At 51.4% G+C, this 22,304-nt stretch overlaps 1 protein-coding gene across 3 annotated transcripts in view; it reads left to right on the top strand.

Annotated features, from left to right (window-relative positions):
* Positions 1-20,257, top strand: part of ARID3B (AT-rich interaction domain 3B) — a 51,002-nt gene extending 30,745 nt beyond the window's left edge. The window contains exons 5-9 of one of the 3 annotated variants that reach the window (XM_008069119.2): positions 13,007-13,190; positions 14,395-14,672; positions 14,782-15,036; positions 16,264-16,365; positions 17,801-18,758. In XM_008069119.2, the coding sequence (XP_008067310.1) occupies positions 13,007-13,190; positions 14,395-14,672; positions 14,782-15,036; positions 16,264-16,365; positions 17,801-17,964 (983 nt within the window). In that variant the 3' untranslated portion in view covers positions 17,965-18,758. Of the gene's footprint in view, positions 1-13,006; positions 13,191-14,394; positions 14,673-14,781; positions 15,037-16,263; positions 16,366-17,800; positions 18,759-20,068 lie in introns of those variants that run through there. The other 2 variants (XM_008069120.2, XM_008069121.2) reach the window with 2 other exon arrangements.
* Positions 20,258-22,304: the final 2,047 nt, after the last annotated feature.

Raw genomic sequence — 22,304 nt, forward strand, 5'->3', positions numbered from 1 at the left:
TGAGTCTTGAGCCCAGTGACTCAATTTCCTGGCTTTATGTCCTGTCACAGCAATGGGCTCACCAGCCTGGGCACCCTCAGGAAGTATGGCCAGACCCTAGCCTCTAAGAGAAGGTCCTCACAGCCTGTGTGTCTTTATCTCTGTCCCCACCTAGGACAAAGCTGTAGGAGAGTTGTTCCTGTCAGCCTCTTACCAGGATTCTGCAGCCTTGGTGTCTGTGCCAGCAACTTCACTGAGACCTGGGAATGAAATGCTGCTCTTTATCCCAGGCTGAGCTATGATGGCAGCCCCCAGCAGTTACATATTCTGAGTTACTCCTCTTTATCTCCCTCCTTTCTTTTCCCTCCAAAGCCTACTACCTTCTTGGTAGCATGCCTGTTACTGCTGGTTTGCTTAAAAGGCAATTGAAAGTTTTGATTCTTGGTTTCCCCCAATCTCCAAGCCCATCAAAGCAGTCTAAGCAGCCCTAATTAGTTTACTCCTTCAACTGTTATCTGGAGCTGCATGTGTCAGTAAAAAACAAGAATATAATCCTGAAAGATAATGTGACGGGCAGCCATGAAACTCCCTGGTTGCCCTGAGAGAGAGAAATCCACTTAATACTTTGGTCTCCCTTCCAATTACCTTTTAATTATTTACAAGCTCTACAAGCCCAGCTGGTGCAAACCCAGGAGCAGATCTCGTCTCAGAGGGGCTGTCATAGCAATATAGATTGTAATCAGCAGTGGATCGCCACTGCGCTCTTTTCTGCTTTATTGTTTTTCTCCCTTCCCAGAAGGATTTTTAAAAGAAAATGGAAGTTATAGCAGCCAAACTGAGAGTGAAGATCGGTAATTGTTTGTTTACTACTGTATGTCCCCACTAGCCTAGGAGTTCCTTGAGGACAGCCACGTTGTCATTCCTTTGTGTCCCCAGTACTATTGGCGCCAGGCAAGAAGGTGCATAGGACATGTTTGCTGTACGAACAGTCTTGCTAGTTTTCCTAACTCGGCCAGCCACGCACAGGGCAGCCAAGCTGCCTTGAGATTTTGGGTGCACCTGCTGCCTTCAGCCAGCTGCCCGTAACTGAGTCAGCAGTGGGGACTATCTTGGCTGCACAGCCTGCTCCTCTGCAGCAGCTGGACTGCCAGACTGCTGTCTAGTGTGCTTCTCAGTGAACCCAAAGCAGGAGTAAGTGACTCCCTTGGATAGTGTCAATTCATGCTTATTCAGGTCCTGAGTAAGCCTTTGTCCTGTCTTCAGCACTTATGTCAGGTATTTTACTATTTGCTGGTATCGCCAATAGAAGGGAAACTGTTCCAGCTGCTGCCTGTTACTCTAATACAGGGTTTCTCAGGCTCAGCACTGTTGACTTTTGGGATGAGACAGTCCTGTGTTGTGGTCCTGTGTACTGTAGAATGTGTAGCAATATCCATGACCTCTACTCACTAGATACCAATAGCAGCCCCCCAGTCATGACAGCTAAAATGTCTCTAGACACATCAGTGACCCCTAGAGGATAAAATTGTCCCCTATCGAGACCCTCAGCCATGGAAGGATGGGAAAGAGCATAAAGATCTAAAATTTTTCTTAACTTGCTGGGCTGTTTTTAAAAAAAATCAAAGAGGCCAGGTGCGGTGGCTCATGCCTATAATCCCAGCACTTTGGGAGGTGGGAGAATCACTTGAGCCCAGGAATTTGAGACCAGCCTGAACAACATAGTGAGACTTCATCTCTACAAAAAAAATAAATAAATAACAAAAATTAGCCAGGTGTGGTGGTATGCGCCTGTGGTCTCAGCTACTAGTGGGGCTAAGACAGAAGGATCACTTGAGCCCAGGAGGTCGAGGCTGTGGTGCTTTGTGATCATGCCACTGCACTGCAGCCTGGGCAACAAAATGAGACCCTGATTCAAATACTTAAAAAAAAAAATCTAAAATTTTCTTTGCAGAATAAAACTTATGGAAACCATTTTACCTCCAGTCAGGTACATGAGAGTGGGCCTGTATCATGTGGTATCAGGAGCTCCCCTCCTGTGACTGGTGTGATTGAGAACCAAAGGAGTGGGTGTTGGGACCCCACCCTGGGCTGGAGCATAGAGGAAGCCTCTGAGAGGAGATGTGGCTCCCATGTGTCAGGCAGTCTTGTAGGTGAAGGCAGAAACGCTGTGGCATGTGTGGTCTTGGCACAGTTGGAAGGACCCTTGTTGGTGATCCAGATCCAGGGGCTGTCCTGGGTGAGTCAGTGAGCACCAGACTCTGAAGAGCCGTGTTTGGCCAAGTAAGTCAGCACTTTAGTCTATAGACTTGATCAAATCATTGAAAGCCAAAATGGGCTTTCAGGAAACTTGCTTTGGCAGTGTGTAGTTGGGCTGTGGGGAGAGACTGAGGCAGAAGGACAGTGTGAATTCCCAGGGATCTTCCTGGAAAGCTCTTGTCTGGTAGTCTAAACTAGAGTGGGTGATTCATGGGGGCTGGAGCAGATTGCATTTTTTTTTTTATCAATAGAAAGCAGTATTTATTGAGAGGACAGAAAAGCTTCCACAGTGGGAGGGGACCCGAAGGGGTTACCCAAGATTGCACTTTTAATCATGTCGAGCTCACTGTCTTTGCTCTTCACAGAATGGTGAGACTAGGGGCCCCCTAGTCACTTGTGATGTGTTTGTCAGTCCTGAAATGGAGTGTCTGGGGCACTCGAGGTAGATCTTGTTAGCCGGAACTCAGGAGAAGCCTCATAAACATGGCAGCACATCAGCAACTCAGGCTCCAGGACTCAAGTGAAGGATGAGCGTAGATTTCGCAGGAGCCACTACTGGAAACAGCCTGTATTTGAAAGGTCTGGTGTCGCTCAACTGGGCTGAGTGGGGCGGGCAACTTAGACACAGCAGGCTGCACCTGCAGAGGAAGCAGCAGGGCTCTGGGCAGGGCTCTGAATGAGGCGGCACACAGCAGGCAGCCGAATGACTGCAGCTGCAGGTGATAAAATGCTGTCCAGTGGGAGCCGGCCAGGCTGTAACTGCTGCTTTGTGCTGTGTCTCTCGCTTGTTAACACATTTGGGTGAATTGACTGCAGCAGATGGGCCTTTCAGCCCAGGCACCTTGGTTTCTAGGCCAGGCCAGGGTGACTTTCACCCAGTGACCCCCTCCCCAACCAGCAGAGCAATGTGCCAGGAGAGGAACATGAGGGGAGGGGAGTGGAGTGGATCCAGGCAGTGCCCTGTCAGGTTCCCTGGCTCTGCAGCCTTGGGAAATGGTGCACCCCATGGGGCCTGTGGAACGAACTCTGGGCTGAGAAGTGCAAAGACAGGACTAGCATCTCTCCCTTCTCCAGGAATTTCTTTTTTTCTTCTTTTTTTCTTTTTTCTTTTGAGTTGGAGTCTCACTCTGTTGCCCAAACTGGAGTGCAGTGGTCGCTCCCGTCCACCGCAGCCTCGACCTGCTGGGCTCCGGCGATCCTTCCGCCTCAGCCTTCCAAGTAGCCAGAATTACAGGCATGCGCTACCACGCCTGGCTGATTTTTTGACTTATTGCAGAGATGAGGTCTCGCTGCCCAGGCGGGTCTCGAACCCGCGGGCTCAGGCAATCCACTCACCTTAGCCTCCCAAGGCGCGGGATTACAGGCTGAGCCACTGAGCCCGGCTTCTTTTTTTCTTAAGAGATGAGGTCTTGCTGGGCATGGTGGCTCACATCTGTAATCCCAGCACTTTGAGGGGCAGAGGCAAGAGAATTGCCTGAGCCCATGGGTTTGAGACCAGCCTGGGCAACATGGTGAAACCCCCATCTCTACAGTAAATCAAAAAATTAGCCATGGTGGTGCACGCCTGTAGTTCCAGCTATTCAGAAGACTGATGTGGAAGGATCGCCTGAGCCCAGCAGGTTAAGCCTGCGTTGATGGTGAGTGTGCCACTGTACTCCAGCCTTGGCAACAAAGTGAGACTCTGACTCAAAAAAAAAAAGGGGGAAGTCTTGCTCTGGTGCAGCCTTAAACTCCTAGGATCTAGGGAATCCTCCTCCCTCAGCCTCCTGAGTAGCTAAGATTACAGGTGCATGCCACCATGCTCAGCTAATTTTTTATTTTTTGTAGAAATGAGATCTCACTGTGTTGCCTAGTCTGGTCTTATACTCCTGGCCTCAAGCAGTCTTCCCACCTCAACCTCCCAAAGTGCCAGGATTACAGGCATGAGCCACTGTGCCCTGCCCCCTTCTTCACCTTCTTGAGCAAAGTCTCTCCCCTCCGATGGTCATGGTTTCCTTTTCTATAAAATGAGGAAATTCAGTTAGAGTCAACTTGGAAGTTTCTACTCTCTGTATTTATGTGTCCATGATTATGTCTGTTGAGCCACCTTGGTGATCAAAACAACAGAAGAAAAGCCCCTTTAGCAATGTTCTATCAAAATACTTGTGTGAAACTACACCAAGAATCTCAGAGACCCAATGCTGCTCTTCTTTGCTTGCTGAATAAAGTATTTCCTCTTTTTGTTTTTTTTTTTGAGTTGGAGTCTCACTCTGTCGCCCAGACTGGAGTGCAGTGGCCGTTCCCGGCCACCGCAGCCTCGACCTGCTGGGCTCTGGTGATCTTCTGCCTCAGCCTTCCGAGTAGCCCGGAATTACAGGCATGCGCTACCACACCCGGCTGATTTTTTAATTTATTGTAGAGATGAGGTCTCGCTGCCCAGGCGGGTCTCGAACCTGCGGGCTCAGGCAAATCACTCACCTCAGCCTCCCAAAGGCACGGGATTACAGGCTGAGCCACCAAGCCCGGCAGTATCTCCTCTTTTGCTGGCTGAAGCCAAATTCAGTTGAACAAGTTATCCTAGAGAATATTTCTCTAGAAAAGATAGGCTAGATTTCAGAGCTTATCCCCTTTGCTCACCTTTTGCTCTGTGTGTCTATGTGTGCAAAAATACACGTTTCTTTGCCAAAAAGAAAGCCCAACAGCTCTAAATTGAATGGTCTGACTGACTTAGCTCCCTGCGGGTGGTTTCTGAGATGTTATTCCTTCTTGGATTTTCCATTTTATCTTCCAGTGCCCAAGGGGAGGGACTAATTTCTAAGTCTACTAAGCAAAGGCTGTGTATCAGCAATTCAATTTTTCCTTCATCAGTGAGGAAGAAAAGTTTGTTCCCTGGGAGGTGAAACAGAAGTGTGGTCTCATTAAAGAGTGATGGAGATGGTGATTTTGCTGTTATTTTTATTATTATCCTATATACTTTACACAGTCCATGATCTGATCTGCTGCTCCCCACAGCACCAGCTCTGGGGTGGAGAGAGCAAAGGTTGTCACCTGCAGCCATGAGGAATCAGCTCCAAGGTTAAATGGCTTACCTGAGGCCACGGAGCAGATTCAGCTCCATGACTTCCAAGCCAGCGCGCTTTCCTTTCCCTGCATGACCTTTTGAGAAGCTTGTTCCCTCGCACCAGTGACCCCATCGCTCCCCTTTGGGGTGGCAGGCAAGCCTTGTCTCTCCTGCAGTATTCAGTCCCCCCAGAGAGTGCTGGCTTGCCTCCGCAGGCCACTGTCCAGCAGGGGCTCTGACAGCATCTACTGATTAACACAGGGTAAGACTCTGTGTGCTAGAAGGGTCTTCTCTCAGGGTCAGGCCTGTCTCTCAGGAAGGAGCAGATGTCACAACTCACAGTGGCACAGAAGCTGCCATCCATCAAAGCAGGATGGGGTGGGGTATGGGAGGCACACCCAGAATGCCCACAAGCGAGGCTCTCCTTTCCTGCCCCATCCCATCTGGGCACAGCAGGCTAAGGAACTCTGTGGTCATGTGAAAGGCAAGTTTTGTCAAGACCTCACTCGTAGAGCTGCCCTCCTACCCCCACCAATTCTGTTCAAGGCTGCAAGCTGACCTTGGTTTTCCCAAATGGATTGTTGGATCTGTTTTTGATGGTGTATATACAAAGAATTTACTGTGGGAAAAGGGCTTGGTCTGCTTCAAAGTGTAGTGTGAGTGTTTTTCCTTCTGTTGTGTGCTTATCTATCCATCTCAGGCAAGGAAATGTTAGTGACATATATTGCTTTGCCTTTTGGTGGAGGCAGTTTCTCATATATTTTTTGTATCTTGCAGTAAATGGTCTGTGCCCTGGACACCCTTCCCGGTAGACTAAAAAATGTTGTCTTTGTCAGATGAAATAGACTTTGGAACTTCATTTTTTTAACTTTATCCCCAAATGAAAGTCTCAAATGCAAATTTTTGTCTCTGGATTAGCCCTTTGTCCGAGGCTATATCTTGTCTTCTCTCTAGGTGATCCTGCTGCTATTGAGAAGTATACTGTTTTTTTTTTCTTTTCGAGTCGGAGTCTCACTCTGTCACCCAAGCTGGCGTGCAGTGGCATGATCACAACTCACAGCAGCCTCAACCTCCTTGGCTTAGGTGATCCCTCCAACATTAGCATTTCGAGTAGCTGGGACTACAGCCATGTACCACCACGCCTGGTTAATTTTTTGATCTTTTTATAGAGAAAAGATTTCGTTATGTTGCCCAGGCTAGTCTCAAACTCTTAGGGCTCAAGCAGTGCACCCACCTCAGCCTCCCAAAGTACTGGGATTACAGATGTGTGAATTATTGCACCTAATTTTTTTTCCATTTTTAAAATAGTAATTTAATCCCCTGTAAATACCCAGTTATCCATGGTAGTGGGAAGGGAGCCTGGTTTTTGGAAGTCACACTAATTTGAATAGCCTACTTCTGTCATTCAATGTAGCCTCTTCCCCTTTGAAATCTTTTATTGGTACTTCTAACACATGGTAAAATTGAGTTATTTGATCGTTTTGCCTCTTTTGTCCCAAAGTGAGCCAATATTCAGTAAATTGACCAAAGGGTGGGATGGGAAAAGTTGAAATGTGTGTTTTATGCACTTACTCTGCAGAAACTGCTGAGTCTCAAGTTCTAGCGGCACAGACAGCAGCAGAGACTGCGCGGGCCAAAAAGCCCTCAAGGTGTGCCCCTGCCTGGCCTTCTACCCCTCTCTTGGGGATGCCGGCCAGGTCTGGGGCCCAGCAATAGGCAAAGCAGAGAAGACCCCACCATCTACCTCCTGCTGACTCCTTGGCCATCTTCTCTGAACACGGTAGTTAAGGAAAGAGGTGGCACAGTCATAGCTGTAATTGTATTATTAGCCATAGCTGTAATTGTATTATTAGCCATAGCAGAGTAGAACACTACATGTCTGTTGAACTTTGCCTGAAGAGACTAATCCAAGCTGGAGTGTCAAAAAAGGTAATGAGTTTGAAATTGGCCCTCCAGGTTATACAGCAGCTAGCACTTCCATCCATTGCTGATGGGGGTAGAAATGGGAACAACATTTGGGGAATGGTTTTGGTGATATTTACTAAACTCAAGCGTGTGCTGCCTCTTTACCCACTGTTCCACTCCTGGGGTACACCCAACAGAAACAAGTACTTGTGTTCCCTGAAAGTCACAGCAAGAACATTCAGTATAGCTGACAACTGGAAAGAATGCCGTGACCATCAGGAGTAGAATGGATAAACAGGTGTGGCATAGTCATATAGTGGAATACTACACAGCAATAAAAAGGCATGAACAACTGCTGCACACAATGGAATGGCACCCACATAGCTAATGTTGAGCGAAAGAGCCAGACACAAGAGGATATATACTATGTGATTGCACTGAGAATAAATTTAAGACACTACATGTCAGAATAATGGTTGTCTCCAGGGTGAAGGGTGGATATTGACTGGGAAGGGGCGTGGGGGAGTTTTCTGGGGCACTGGGGATGTTCTGTATTTTGATCTGAGGGGTGGCTCCATGGGTGCATACAAAGTACAGTTCCAGTGAGCTGTGCAGTTAACAGCATTGCACTCTACTACATGTAAGTCATACCCCTTGGTGGGCACTGGAGGTGGAGGGCTATGGATACTGTCAGTCCATTGGCACCATCCTTGTCCTGGTCTGTCTTGGAACAGTCCAGCTACAAACTGCATTGCAGACTGCCAGGCCCTGCTGCCCCGTTCCCAGTGGGAGGTATTTTCTACATAAACAAGTTGGGGGGAGGAAGGAATCAGTCATTTCTCTACCTGTTTCTGAGGAGCAGGACTAGAGCAGGGTGAGAGGGAATGTGTGAACCTGAGGTTCAAGTGAGGCCTGGCCAGGAGGCCCACCTGCCTGTGCGCATGCCTGCTTAATGTGATTCTGAACTCTTCAGGGCTCCTGGTCATCTCTCTTGACAGTAAGGCTGTGGAAATGATTAATGATCTTTTTCAAAGCCAGGAAAAAGCAGCGAGGGTCCTTGGCAGGGCCACGCCCTGGGTCCTGGGCCCTTACCCCTGAGCAGTAGGCAGGAAGGCAGCCTGTGAGTCCGCCTGGGGTCCCCTCCTGACTGCTTCAGGCCTTCAGTGGAGCCTGCCCATTCTCTGCGATGGGGAGAAAGTGGCTTTCCCTCCAACACTCTTGCCGTCTCCCATCTTGGTCTCCAGACCAGAAGGGGCCATCTCTTCTGCCCTCACTCTCCTACCCCCCAGCTACATCTCTGTCCTCTGAGTGGTAGAAAGGGAAAGGGTGCCAGGAGCAGATTTTATTTTGCCACATCTGAGCTGAAGTTCCTGATCCCAGTTCTGATGCTAGTTCTGGCTCCTAGCAGCATTCCCACCAACAAAGGTTAAAGCCCTAGGGGTCCCACCAGCTTCACTGGGTCCATGGCCCTCATAAAAGTCTCTCACATCCTAATGTCCCCTGGCTGCAGGCTCCCTGGTTGAAATCTGATAAGGGGCCTCTTTGTTGCAACTGTCAATCTCCTTTATTGAGGAGGGAACTGGAGACCAGCCGTACTTCTTGGGGTGCAGATAAGGCCTTGGATTCCTGTCAGAGAGAGCATGATTAATTACCCTCAATCCTGGCTCCTGCTTTGATAGCAGTGACTGACAATCCACAGGCTTCTCCATCAGGTGCTCACCCCCCTCTGGGAGGCGGGATGGGGGCAGGGATTTGGGATCCTGTGGGGCCAATGCCGGTGACCCACAAAGAACTCTTCGGTGAGTGTTTGCCTTCTGGTGCATTGCAGCTTGCTGTTGCATTGTGGACAAAGGCCTGCCTCTCAGGTGAAGAGCCTCCTTAGTGGAAAGTATGATACAGCCCAGAGAGCAGGCCAGAGATCCCCCTACTTCCTTCCCTGAAAGACGGGGGAAGGAGCCCTTGCTTGTGGACATGAACTTCACGAACCTGAACTTAAACCACAGAGAAGCTCCCAAACCATCTGTTTCAAGGTCACTTGGTAGCATTATTCTATAATTTGGGCAGGTTCCTAAAACCAAGTCACCTACCTTTTGGTTATGATTCCAACTATCAATTTTGTTTTAATTTTTTTATAGACTCATAAGCCTTTAGAATGGAAAGTATCCTGTCTAGATTTCTCATTTCACAAATTGGGATACTGAGACCCAATCTACCCATTTTCCCATTGGTTCTCATTCAGGTGGTAAACTTAGCTAAAAGGCCTTCTCTTTCTTCATAGAGGACTCTCCTTTGGACAAGGGCATGGCTACCAGATCCATTGAACACAAAGCAAAATGCCAAGACAAACTAACTTGAGGATTCTGCCTCTCTTAGTTGTTAGAAGAATCAGAGCCAGGGCAGGCTTTTGTGGCCAGAATATCCGGATAATGTGAGAAACCCACCCCGTCATCTCGAGCCAGTCCTCGGAATCACCTCAGCACTGGGAGCCCCTTTAACTGTTTAAGAGGGCCAGCCACAGGGGAGAAAGTGCCCGATTCCCTCATCAGCAGCATCTCTGGAACCAGGGTGCCTGCCCAGGGCTTGGGGTTCAAGTGAGGAGAGTACACTGTGGAATGAGGGGAAAAGCAAGAACCTGGTATACCCAGAACAGGGCCGCAGGGACCACCACAGGGATTCCAGTGCACCTCCTGCCTGTGGTTTCTCTGTGGCATGGGGTGACCATTCCCAGAAGAGTCTGTCTCCCTTTGGAGAAGCTGGGAAGAGGCCACTTACTGGCTAGGTAAGCCTGACTTCAGATACTGCTTTGACCCTTCCTGTCTTCTCGGGTCCTGTATCTACCACTGTGCCCCTTGCCCTAAGCAGCTTTGGTCCAACTCAGTCACTTTGTGTGACTATGAAGTTTCTACATCTAAGCAATGTCGTCCTTCAGAGAAGCCATCTCACCCGGCTTGACAGTTAGTCCAGTGACTACTCAGAATGAATCTGTAATTCTTCTCTGGGGAGTTGCCTTCAGAGGCAGTGTGAAGCACACTGGAAAATCTGTCAGGATATATGTTCACACCTGTCTCCAGTCAAAAACCACGTGAGCAGCCTGGTGTCCGCATCCTCTTCACATGGCTTGCCTCCAAGTGAATGGTGACCGTTTCTGAAGTAAAAACCAAGCAGAAAAGAACTTGGTTTGAAGGTGATTGTCAGAAGGCCCAGCTGATGGGGCGAGAGTGAGTTGTTAGGACTTGCTGGAAAATAAATGTGATCTTCTAAGGGGGTGCTGGGAGCATGGGTCACACAATTGGGCATGTGGGATGGGATGGGCAAGCAATAAGAGTCTCTGTGGGATTTTATTTCATTTCATTATTGAGTCAGGGTTTCCCAGACTGAAATACAGTGGCACAGTCACAGCTCACTACAGCCTTGACCTCCTGGGCTCAGGTGATCCTTTTGCCTCAGCCTCCTGAGGAGCTGGGACTACAGGCACATGCCACCATGCCTGGCTAATTTTTTTCTTGTAGAGATGAGGTCTCACTATGTTGCCTATGCCGATCTTGAACTCCTGGGCTCAAGCTGTCCGCCCTCTCAGCCTCCGAAAGTGCTGGGATTACGTGTGTGAGCCACCATGCCTGGCCTCTGTAGGTTTTTAAACAAGGAAGTGAATAACATGGTAAACATGGTATTTTGATAACACTGTCTGGCTGCATTGTGCAGGATGAGCAAGTGGATGACAGGCTGCTACAGGCATCTAGTTGAAAGCTCATGAGATCCTGGGCCAGGGCGGCGGCTGCAGGCCAAAAAGGAAGATGCCTTTGAGAGGCACCTTAGAGGAGGTGTCAGTGGAGCCTCCGGACAGCCTAAAAGTGCTGATGAGGAGAGAAGAGGAGCCGGGGCTGATGCTGAAATTTCTGCCTGGCCTCAGAATGATGATTTTGCTGAGGAAATGCAAGTGATGGCAAAGGAAACTCATTCAGGGGGGTGAAGGTGAGCCCAGCGTGAACATTCCAACTGGGAAGCAAACAGGTCACACATGTAAAGACATTCTGGAAGCTTCTGGAAATGTGAGCTTAGGGAACCTTGAGAGGCTCTCCCAGACCTTCCAGGTGATTCCATGGAAGGCATGGGCTCAAGGCTGTGAGAGTGCTGGGCAGACAGGTCTCGGAAGTGGGTGTTGACCTGTCCTGCCACAACCAGGTCTGCACAAGGCTTTGAGCAGGGGAAGATTTACTGTCCAGAGTGGCATAGGGCTGGGCACCAGCACCTGGGCTATACCTTGGGAGAATGCCAGCAATCCTCTGGTAGTTCATCTGTGAATTTGTGGATCTAATTCTAGGACCTCTCCATCCTTGGCTCTCTAAAGACCAGCTGGTCAAGACAAAGATCTTTGAGATTAGTGACTCCCTTTCCACACTTTTTTTTTTGAATTGGAGTCTCACTGTCACTCAGACTGGAGTGCAGTAGCATGCTCCCGACCACCGCAGCCTCGACCTGCTGGGCTGTGGTGATCCTTCCACCTCAACCTTCCAAGTAGCTGGAACTACAGGCACACACTACCACGCCCAGCTATTTTTTGATTTATTGTAGAGACGAGGTCTCACCAAGTTGCCCGGGTGGGTCTCGAACCCGTGGGCTGAGGCAGTCCACTTGCCTTGGCCTCCCAAAGTGCTGAGATTACAGGATGAGCCACCAAGCCCGGCCCCCTTTCCACACTTAGAAAAGAGGCCTGCTCCTGCCACAGCAGTGCCACATGCCCATCTTATAGGAGAGGTGGTGAGGCTGCCCTCCTTTAGGGGAAGAAAGTGGCAGGAGCACAAACAGCCCATCTGTGCCAGAGCCAGCCTGACATCCAGCAGCAGCTCCGCGAGCCCTGGCAGGGTTGGGCCTGTGTACAGTAAAAGGAGTTTCCTCAAAAGGCAACAAGTCTCATACCCTGCCCCGGACGGTGACCCTTCCCTGTGGAATTCTCCCCTTTGACCTCCAGATCATTAATCCCGGCTGCCACATGACAGTCATCCATCACGCCTCCTGACCAGCATCCCAGCCTGTGAAAGGGCTGGCCCCGCCTCCCTGGTCCCCTGGTGCTCATTAGTAGTCCTTCCTGCTCAGGGCCAGGTTTCCTAATCAAGTCCCTGGCTTCTCTCACTTCCCCTCAGGGCCAGTGGGCGGAAGCAGCTCTGACCCTCCCTCTTTGAGAGGCCAGGGAGGGGGTGGAGTGATTAGTGGAGAGAGAGAATGGTTGAGTGGCTTTTCATTCCCCCTGGAGACCCGTGTGTCCAGCAGCCACTCCGACGTGGCGGGGCAGGAGAGAAAGAAACCATGTCTCCGTCCTGCCACAGGAAAGGAGAAAGCAGGCGCATGCCATTGAGCACACTGGGGCAGCCTGTGCTGGGAGCACCAGAGACAAGCCAAGGGAACTAGCTACCCGGGTGGGAGCCTAGACAGGGAGCCAGGGAAAGGCTTGCCAGGGAGGCAGTCACTGATTGGAGTCTGAAGGCTGCAGAGGCTGTAAGTTGCCAGTTCATTAGGAACTAGTCTGGAATTGTACTGTTAGCAAAAACTAAAAAAAACTTCTCTGATGTCATCTCATTCGGCCTTATTTACAGATGAGCAAACAGGACCAGAGAGGCTAACGTGTTTTGCCAAAGGCCCCACAGCCTGTGAGTTGGACCTGTTTTGCTCATCCCAAAGAACTCACAGCTAGTCTGATGGCATTCAGGTTGGGGAATTTGAGTCAAATTACACTCCTAAGATTCTCAACTTAAGGTGGGTGTACACAGATTCTTCTTTCTCAGCTTGATGATGACCCAGCCCTCTGTTTGCCTTGTTGGACATCCACAGGGACTCCCATCAACCGAATCCCCATCATGGCCAAGCAGATCCTGGACCTGTACATGCTGTACAAGCTGGTGACTGAGAAGGGGGGCCTGGTGGAGATCATCAACAAGAAGATCTGGAGGGAGATCACCAAGGGCCTGAACCTCCCCACGTCCATCACCAGCGCCGCCTTCACCCTCAGGACCCAGTGAGTGGGCAGGGCTGTGGGAAGGAAGGCCGGGCTGGAGAAGGGGGTGTTCTGCCCTAGAGGAAAGGAAGGAAGGAAGTGCCATTGTGCAATTAGCAAGATGAGCAGAGCAGAATTCCTGAAACGGTGGGGTGCTTGCTGAGGTGAATCCCTCACGAGACCAAGTAATAAGAAGAACCGCCATTACCAAGTGTCTCCTGTGTGCTGGGACTTTGCCTTTCTGTTTCATCTCAGCCTCACAGTCTACCCTCTAAAGCAGTTGTGTCCCCATTTTTCAGATTATGGAAACTTAAGTCTTCAAGGTTATATAATTTGGCCACGACAATGCAGCCAGTAATGAGCTTGAGACCTGGACTTCTGTCTCAGAAGTCCACACTTTCTAGGACATTGTCTTCCAGACAGCACCTGCACCCCAAGTGACCCTTCTTACCTGACATTCTGACATTCAGCTTGCCTAGCAACAAAGGACCCAGAGGAAGGCAGGCGCCATTGGCTGGGCAACCTGTTTTTGTCACCATTTGAGTTAATTACAACGGTGATGGAAGTAGTGAAACCAAGAGTAGCACTGGAGAATGGGAGCCAGAGGGGAACCTAGTCTTCTGGAAAACTCTGGAAGTTGCTCTGTGCAGAATATGTAATGAATAGCTAGCATATCAGTTGGGCCGCATGTTGTGGCCTTGTTGAAAAGTAAAAGGGTTTTATCTGTTGGAACTGGTCCAGCAGAAGTTGGGGACAGAGCTGTTGCCAGAATGGCAAGGTTCTTGGGTAGCCAACTGCTTCTTGGGACATAGGATACAAAGAACAACATCTCCAGGCCCTGTGTACACCTGGAGGAGATGCTTCAGCTGACCAGCCTGACTGAATAGTGAGGAGACGAAGGAGCCAGAAAGACTGTAAAACATGAGCCTCGTTTCTCCAGTGCACTAGAAAGGCACCATAACAAATGTGAAAACTTTAACCAAGATGTTGTTTCCCTTAATGAACGATGCTTCACATTGGAGCAGTGTTTAGGATGGCATTGCAGTGAGAGGAGCCTGGGGTGGAGTGTCCGGCAATCCTGGACTTTCTTGCCAAGTCCATCAAGGCTGCTATCCTGTGCTCTAGGCGCCTGCCCAGCAGAGACTGCAGAGACCCATCCACCTAAACCAGGCAGCTGCTGGTGCTGCATTCCAGATGATTCTCCTTTCTTTTTCCTTTCCGGCAGGTACATGAAGTATCTGTATGCCTACGAGTGTGAGAAGAAAGCCCTGAGCTCCCCAGCCGAGCTCCAGGCAGCCATCGACGGCAACCGGAGGGAGGGTCGGCGGCCCAGTTACAGCTCCTCTCTCTTCGGCTACTCACCTGCTGCTGCTCCTGCCACCGCTGGGTCTCCTGCCCTTCTCTCCCCACCCAAGATCCGCTTCCCCATCCTTGGGCTTGGCTCTGGCAGTGGCACCAATACCAGTAGCCCTCGGATACCCCCAGCAACCACTCTCAGGAAAGGTCAGCAGGGCCCTTGCGGGAGGAAGGAGGCAGGGAACCCACGTCCAAGACTGGGGTTTTTGGGTGGGAGGGTTGATTGTAGACTGGTCCAGCTCCAGTTCCTTCGCAGGTGATGGAGTCCCAGTGACAACAGTGCCCGTGCCAAACCGCCTGGCTGTGCCCGTGACGTTGGCAGGTCAGCAGGCCGGGACCCGGACGGCCACACTGGAGCAGCTGCGGGAGCGGCTAGAGTCTGGAGAGCCTCCCGAGAAGAAGGCATCAAGGCTGTCAGAGGAGGAGCAGCGCCTGGTGCAACAGGCTTTGCAGCGCAACTTTTTCAGCATGGCGCGCCAGCTGCCCATGAAGATCAGGATCAATGGCAGGGGTGAGCCAGGCTCCTGAGACTGGGGGGATGGGAGGGAGGCAAGTGGTGAGGCATACACTCCAGGCTCTTCCTTCCGGGCCCCGGAAGGGTCTAGAAACCAGGAGAGGCAGTTTCTGTGGCTGCTGACACCCCAGCTCACCAGGTTGAGGTGTTTTTCTAGGGCACCATGAGTTGCCTCGGGCAGCGCCCTGTTCTTTAGCAAGAAGGAAAAGCAGTTATTCAAGGAGGAGGGGCCTAAGACCTCCAGAGCCAGCAGGTGTTTCTCTCTCCCTCCAGCCTTTTGATCTGTCTAAATTAAAGGGCTCAGCCTTCACCTGGCACTTTACCGGATGTAGCAAGAGAGGGCACTGTGGCCAGGTCTGGGAGGAAGATCTCTTATCACTCCTGAGTCTCTATGAGGGCTGAGCGGCCGCAGGCAGCACACGGGGCTGCCAGTGACCCTCAGGAATATTGGAGGGAAGGAGGAGGTGCAAGTCCAGCAGCATAATTGGCCCTCCCCTCCACATATTTCTAGTGCTCCCCTTCATGAGCCACACATCCTTCCCCGTGTTCCTCTGCTCCCCATTCCTCCACTCAAGTTCTCTTTGCTATCTGTGCCCTTGACTCCATCTCAGAGCAAACAAGAGCATGTGTGGGAAGAAGCAGGTGTTAGAGGAGCTGGTGCAGATCCCAGGAGTCCCTCCCCCCTCCCCTGGTGAGGAGTGAGAGGAAGCTGGGTGGGAGCAGCCCTTTCAGAGCCAGGTGCCTTAGAACAGGCAGCTCACCTGAAAGGGTTCTTGGCTGGAAGGGTCTGGCGTGAGCAGGCCGAGGCCCTGTGTGCCAGTGCCCATAGCCTTCCACAGTCGCCAGCTGCCCAGGTGGCCATGGAGGCCAGGTGCTGGGGACGTAGACCTCTCCCCTTGAGGGACCCATAACCAAGAGGAAGAGGAGGCTAAGTCTTCAAAGGACTGGGCCTTTTTGGTCTCTGACTTCCTAGGCCTTTATGTAGCTGGTACTCAGGTAGGGTTTCTCGATCACCTGGAAAGTGGTGCCACTGGATGATCAAACTCAGTGGCAAGGGCCATCGACAGAGGCCGGAAGCCTAGGATCCTGCCAGACTGCATGCTCAGGAGAAGATCACGGAGATGCTTTCTCATGGCGTGAGGCTTTAGCCGGGGTGGCCAGGCAGCAGAGAAGACAACAGAGTGCTTGGAAATCTTGACTTGGCCTGCTTCTCCCTGTTCCCAGCAGAAGACAGAGCAGAGGCCTCGGCTGCTGCGCTGAACCTGACTACGAGCAGCATTGGGAGCATCAACATGTCCGTGGACATTGACGGCACCACCTATGCAGGTGAGGCCACGCGATGGCAGCCAGTCTCTTTGGTATCCGACCCCTCCCGGGGGTTTCCTTTGACCTAGTCTTAGGGCTCCAAAAGTAGACTGGTCCTTGCAGGCTGGAAGAGACTGTGGATTATTACAGGATGACAGGTCTCCTCCACGGCGACAGAAAGCCTTAGAACAGAGGTTGGTTCATTAACTGAGAGCCCATCCGTGTCCACCGAGTCCAGGTCTCCCGAGGCACAGGTCTCCTTTCCTTTTTGTAAAACACGCTCCTGCTACATGACTCATCATTCTTATTCTTTCTTTTTTTGAGTTGGAGTCTCACTCTCTCACCTAGGCTAGAGTACAGCGACATGCTCAAGGCTACTGCAGCCTCGACCTGCTGGGCTCAGGTGATCCTTCTGCCTCAGCCTTCCAAGTAGCTGGAACTACAGATGTGTGCTGTCACGCCTGGCTAATTTTTTGATTTATTGTAGAGATGAGGTCTCACCAAGTTGCCCAGGCTGGTCTTGAACCCTTGAACTTAGGCAGTCCTCTAAGCCTCGGCCTCCCAAAGTGCTGGGATTTCAGGCTTGAGCCACTGCGCCCAGCAATTCTCGTTCTTTCATTGGTCAAGTGGACGAATGATGGAGACCCAGGCAAGACAAATGGGTGCAGCAGAATCCGCCTGCGTGTTTGATTTTCTCCCCACTCTTCACTGTTGTCTCTCCCTAATCCTGAGATGGCAACAGTTTTTGATTGGTTGGCTGGTGTAGCTCCTTTACCGAGTCTTTCCAAGGTGCCGACTTAGCATTCATGGAAACGGCTGTCCTTTTCTCTCTCCCATTTCACTGGTATAGGGACGAGCTTGGGAACAAATCCAGTCAACTCTTAGCTTGATGAATGGGGCCACAGACCTGGGTCAGAGCACTGTCCACCTGTTCACCCAGGGGCAGGAGTCTGGGTCAGCCGGCGAGGTGTCTGGGGCACATGAGGGCCTGCCATGGCCTTGCCATCAACACCCCTGAGTCAGTCCAAGCTGCCTGTGTTGGCCCTAGCTGGCTGCACCTGTTGTGCTCTTGTCTTGGCCTCAGGTTCCTTGTGCCTGACACCTAGTTTCCTTCTTCATTTGGCCACTGAATTTCCTTCAGCCCAGGGACATCCTCCTCTGGAGTCTTTCCTGACCAGCCTGCCCTGTCCTACAAAACCCTCTCTGTGTTCCAGTAACACCCTCAGTACACCTGTCTCAGGACATTTATAACATTTCAGCGAAATTACTCTGTCGACCTGTCTGTCTCTTCCCGGCCCATCAGCACCTGAGAGCAGGGCAGCTAGGGGATTTCTCCTGGGGGCTCCTCCATAGTGTCTGCGTGGAGCTGTTCACAGGGTGAAGGCAGCAGCACTCCTGGCTGAGCTGAGTGAACCCCTCCACGCCTTCGGCCTACACTGCTTCTGCTCCCACCTAGGTGTGCTATTTGCGCAGAAGCCCGTGGTCCACCTCCTGGCGGGCTCAGCTCCCCAGAGCCTCGGCAGCAGCGCCAGCAGTAGCAGCAGCTCTCACTGCTCACCAAGTCCTACCTCATCCCGGGGCACCCCCAGTGCAGAGCCCTCTACCAGCTGGTCCCTCTGACGGGCAGGACCCAGCCTCCACTCCCCACTCTCCTGCCAAGAGCGGAGGAAGTTGATGCACAGAATTTACCTCATCTCACGGAGCTCTCGTCGAACACCTTCTGGCCAGACATGGAGAGATGGATGTGTCCGTCTGTCCAGGCTCCATTCAGGTCCTGCTGTACTCGGGGGGCAGGGAGAGGCTGGAGGGGCAGGACGGGCAGCGTTGTCCAATCAGGGATTGTGCTGGAGCACTGGGCGGGGGTTTGTGGGCGTCCAGCTTCCTCCAGGGTTCCCGGCCCCTCCCATCCTGGGCACAGTGTATCGACAATCTGCCAGCCGTCACAGGGCTGGAGGCCCTCCATCCCTTCCCCTTTAATTTATTTCCCTGCCCTTCTGCCATGACCCCTGGGTCACTAGTCTTTTCCCCTGCTCAATCCCCCCATTTTTAAGTCCCAGGTGGGGCTGCTAGGAGCCAAGCGCATGCCTTCATGGCCCTTCCGCTGAGTGTGGTGTGGGCCTCCTAGCCCACCCTGCCTACCAATTGTGTCCCGGGGTGTGGGTCCCCTAAATTCAGGTCTTGAGTCAGTCCTCAGGGTCCCATATTCCCCTTTTATTGGTCCCAAAAAAGAATACATGAGGTCAGTCTTCAGTCCCAGGGCCCAGAGGTGTCTGTTGAAGGGGAGACAGAGCCTCAGGGCTGCCCAGGCTCTGGCCTCCATTTCACATGGACTCTGTTCTGATGCCCCCAAACCTCATGCTCCCCACTCGCCCTAGTTGGCCAGCTCTCCCAAGAACAGCCCATGTGTCCCTTGCTCCCCCCCTTCTTTTTATGGGACCATCTCAGCCTCACCATCCCCCAACGTGCCGATGTCAGGTCATTGAAATACCTCAGATTTGTAACTATTGATGTTCTATTCTTCAGGAAGTATTTGCATCTCTGAAATCTTTTTTATATGTGTTGTTTTGCTGACTTTCGTTTTTTATTTTAAAATTTTTATTGTTGTTATAATAACGTAGCACCAAAGAAATGAAAACAGATCACCCCCAAAGCCAAACAAGTGATTTGGTACCCCAGCTCCTCTGGCCCTTCCCTAGAACCCCAGTGAGGAGGCAGGGGAGGCGGGTGGGGGGGGATGACTCAGGGATCACAATGGTGGGGAGGTGGAGAGGGGAGGCCCACTCAGCTGTGTTCAGGGCCTGAAGAGGGGCCTTGACCGTTTCCTGCCATGCCCCCACCCCCTGACCAGGGTGGGGGCAAGCCATCTCCCCTCACTCAGCATTCCCAGCTCAGGTCACAGGCAAGTCATGGAGGCCGTGGGCTTTGCCCAGGGGACCGAGGAGGTGCTGAGGGAGTTTCGTCTGTTCCCTTGGCCCCAGGCTGGAGCAGCTTGCTCCTGTGTTGGTGAGAAGAGGTGAGTCTTGTACAAGGCCCACCTCTGGCAAGTAAGCCCGAAGTGTTCAGTTGAACACCACTGTGATGTTGTTGGGCTGTGGCGGTGGAAGACGCCATGCGTGACGTGAGGCTTACTGGCGGTGTGATTGGTATTCAGGTCTGTCTAGGAAAGGAAAGGGAAATCAGAAGCTTGAGCACACAACAGATACCTCAGCCTGGCGGGCTGCTTTCTTTCCCTCCCTACCCCCCGCTCCCCACACACATACACTCATACACACACACACAGCCCCATCCATGGAGGCTGGCCCTCTCCTGGCCTCAGAAGCCTTACCCACCAGGCAGCTGCGAGGTCTAGGCAGAGCAGAGCATCTGGGATCTGGTGCCAGTGAGGAGCTCAGGTGGCTGGCTCTGGACTCACTTGATGTCTCAGACATCTGGCCAGTGTGTCTTTCTCAGGGGTTTGGTCACGAAGGATGGACTCTTCCCACGCAGGGAGGCAGGGACTGCCCACTGTGTCTTTCTGGTCATCGAATCCTTCCCTTTTGCCCAGGCAGCTTGCCCGATCTCACACTCTGAGTGAGCCCCCACTGCCCTCAAGAACAACAGCAGGGTCTTGGCCAGAAGCCCAAGGTGCGGGGCGCCAGCATGTCCTCCTGGAGTGGGACCCTGGCCCAAGCAGTGCTTTCCCTGTAGTTGTAGTCCTGATGCCCACCTGGCAGGCAGGCAGCAGGGCAGCTCTCTCCCGCCTCCCCATTTTGTATTATTCTAACCAGGAAAGGTATGGTAGCACATGGTAGCCTAGGCAGTGGATAAATACCTCAGATGTCTTTCGCAGCAAGTGTCTGTATATGTTGTGGTTATCTTCTATCTTACTTGTTCTCGAATGTTTATATTTCAATAAACCTCTACCTCTTCACACAAGCAGGTCTCTCGGTTGCTTTGAGTGACCCTTCCACTGGACAGTACCAAGACAGAGGTGAGCCTCTTCAGCATGGACAGGGACTGAGGGAACTGCTCCTTCAATCCTGCGGTTTTTCCTGACCCTTCTTCCTTTACTGCTTAAGTGCTGGGATGGCCAGGCTCGGTGGCTCAGGCTGTAATCCCAGCACTCTGGGAGGCTGAGGCTAGAGAATTGCCTGAGCCTGCGGGTTCAAGACCCGCCTGGGCAACTTGGTGAGACCTCGTCTCTACAATACATCAAAAATTAGCCAGGTGTGGTAGCGCACGTCTATAGTCTATAGTTCCAGCTACTTGGAAGGCTGAGGCGGAAGGATTGCCAGAGCCCAGCAGGTCGAGGCTGCGGTGTCCAGGAGCATGCCACTGCACTCCAGTCTGGGCAACAGAGTGAAACTCCAACTCTTAAAAAAAAAAAAAAAGTGCTGGGATGACAGATGTGAGCCACTGCGCCCAGCCTACTTATCTTCTATATTAGGAAGGCTCTAGCACTGCCTGATCACTGCAATTGATTCTTGTGGTGTTGTGTCAATTTTCTGGCAGCCACAGAGGGTCACCTCCATAGTTGAGCAAGCCCTCTATGGGCACCTGTTGGGTTAGATGTTGGAGGAGGAGACACGTGGTCATGGAGCCAGAGACTGATTCTTTAGAGTACAGCATGACTGGGGCTGTCAGCAGTGGCACACACAGAAGCGGGAGCGGCTCTGGGGCCTCTGGAAGGCTTCATGGAGGCAGTGATGTTAACGTTGGGAGAGTCAGAGTTGGCAGCTAGAGACATAAAGGAAGAGCATTCTCAGCAGAGGAATACATGCATGTGGATGCATTGACATTGAAGGACCTGGTGCTGGGGACTGCTGGGGTCAGTGGGGAGGGAAGGGGTAGGGAAAAGTGCCACTGGGGCCAGGATGGAACCCAGGCTAATGGATTTGGGTGCCATCCTCTGAGCAGCAGACAATGTGATTTTGCTTTTTTTTTTTTTTTTTTTTTTTTAGTTTTTTGAATTAGAGTCTCACTCTGTTGCTCAGGCTAGAGTGCATTGACATGCTCACGGCTACTGCAGCCTCAACCTGCTGGGCTCAGATGATCCTTCTGCCTCAGTCTTTCAAGTAGCTGGAACCACAGGTGCATACCACCACTTCCGACTAGTTTTTTAATTTACTACAGTGATAGGTTCTCGCCAAGTTGCCCAGGCTGTCCTCAAACCTCTGAGCTCAGGCAGTCCTCTTGCCTCTGCCTCCCAAAGTGCTAGGATTACAGGTGTAAGCTACCACACCCAGCTAGACAATGTGTTTTAACCAGAATGTGAGCTTAGAAAGAGACTTTTCTACAAGGGTGACAGGCTAGATAACATACTGGTTGTGGACGCCTTGGGTCACCCAGTGTGCCCAGCCTTTCTGTCATGATGTACATGCCTGTGGGCACAAGCAAAAACTCTAGACAGATTGGAATTGCTTCCTCTGTCATGACATGTACTGTACCTGTGTGGGCATCCCATTTCTCCAGCATTTTGAAGTGCTAGAAAAAGAGGGTGACATTTGGAGTCTTGAGCTTTTTTTTAATCTTGTGAAAAAAATAATTGACACTTTAGTACTTCAATTACTGGTGACCACTCGGTGTCACAGCTCACAACTTCCAAAGACAACTGGGAGAAGATACTGGCAACACACATCTAACACAGGAATAGTAGTCAGAATGACTTTTTAAAATGCTGATTAATTCTTAAGGCAAAAGCAAAAAGAAGGACTGGGGAGAAGGGGCACAGTCACAGACAGATGCTCTGCAGAGAAGGAAATAGAAATAGAGATCAGGGTAATGTACTGGAGACTGCAATGCCATCGGGTAGGCACAAGCTTTGAAGTCGTGCACCACCAGGTTCTGGCAAGGATGAGAGGTAGTGGAAACACTTGTGCACTCCTGAGGCCGGGTAAATTGGTCCAACTGATTTGGAAACCACTTGGGCATTACCTAAGCAGGCTGATCATGCATTTGCCCTGGGCTCTGTACCTTCACTC

The sequence above is a fragment of the Carlito syrichta genome, unplaced genomic scaffold (genome assembly GCF_000164805.1).
Source record: "Carlito syrichta isolate Samal-C Ts95f unplaced genomic scaffold, Tarsius_syrichta-2.0.1 Scaffold311826, whole genome shotgun sequence".
In the NCBI taxonomy this organism is placed as follows: Eukaryota; Metazoa; Chordata; class Mammalia; order Primates; family Tarsiidae; genus Carlito; species Carlito syrichta.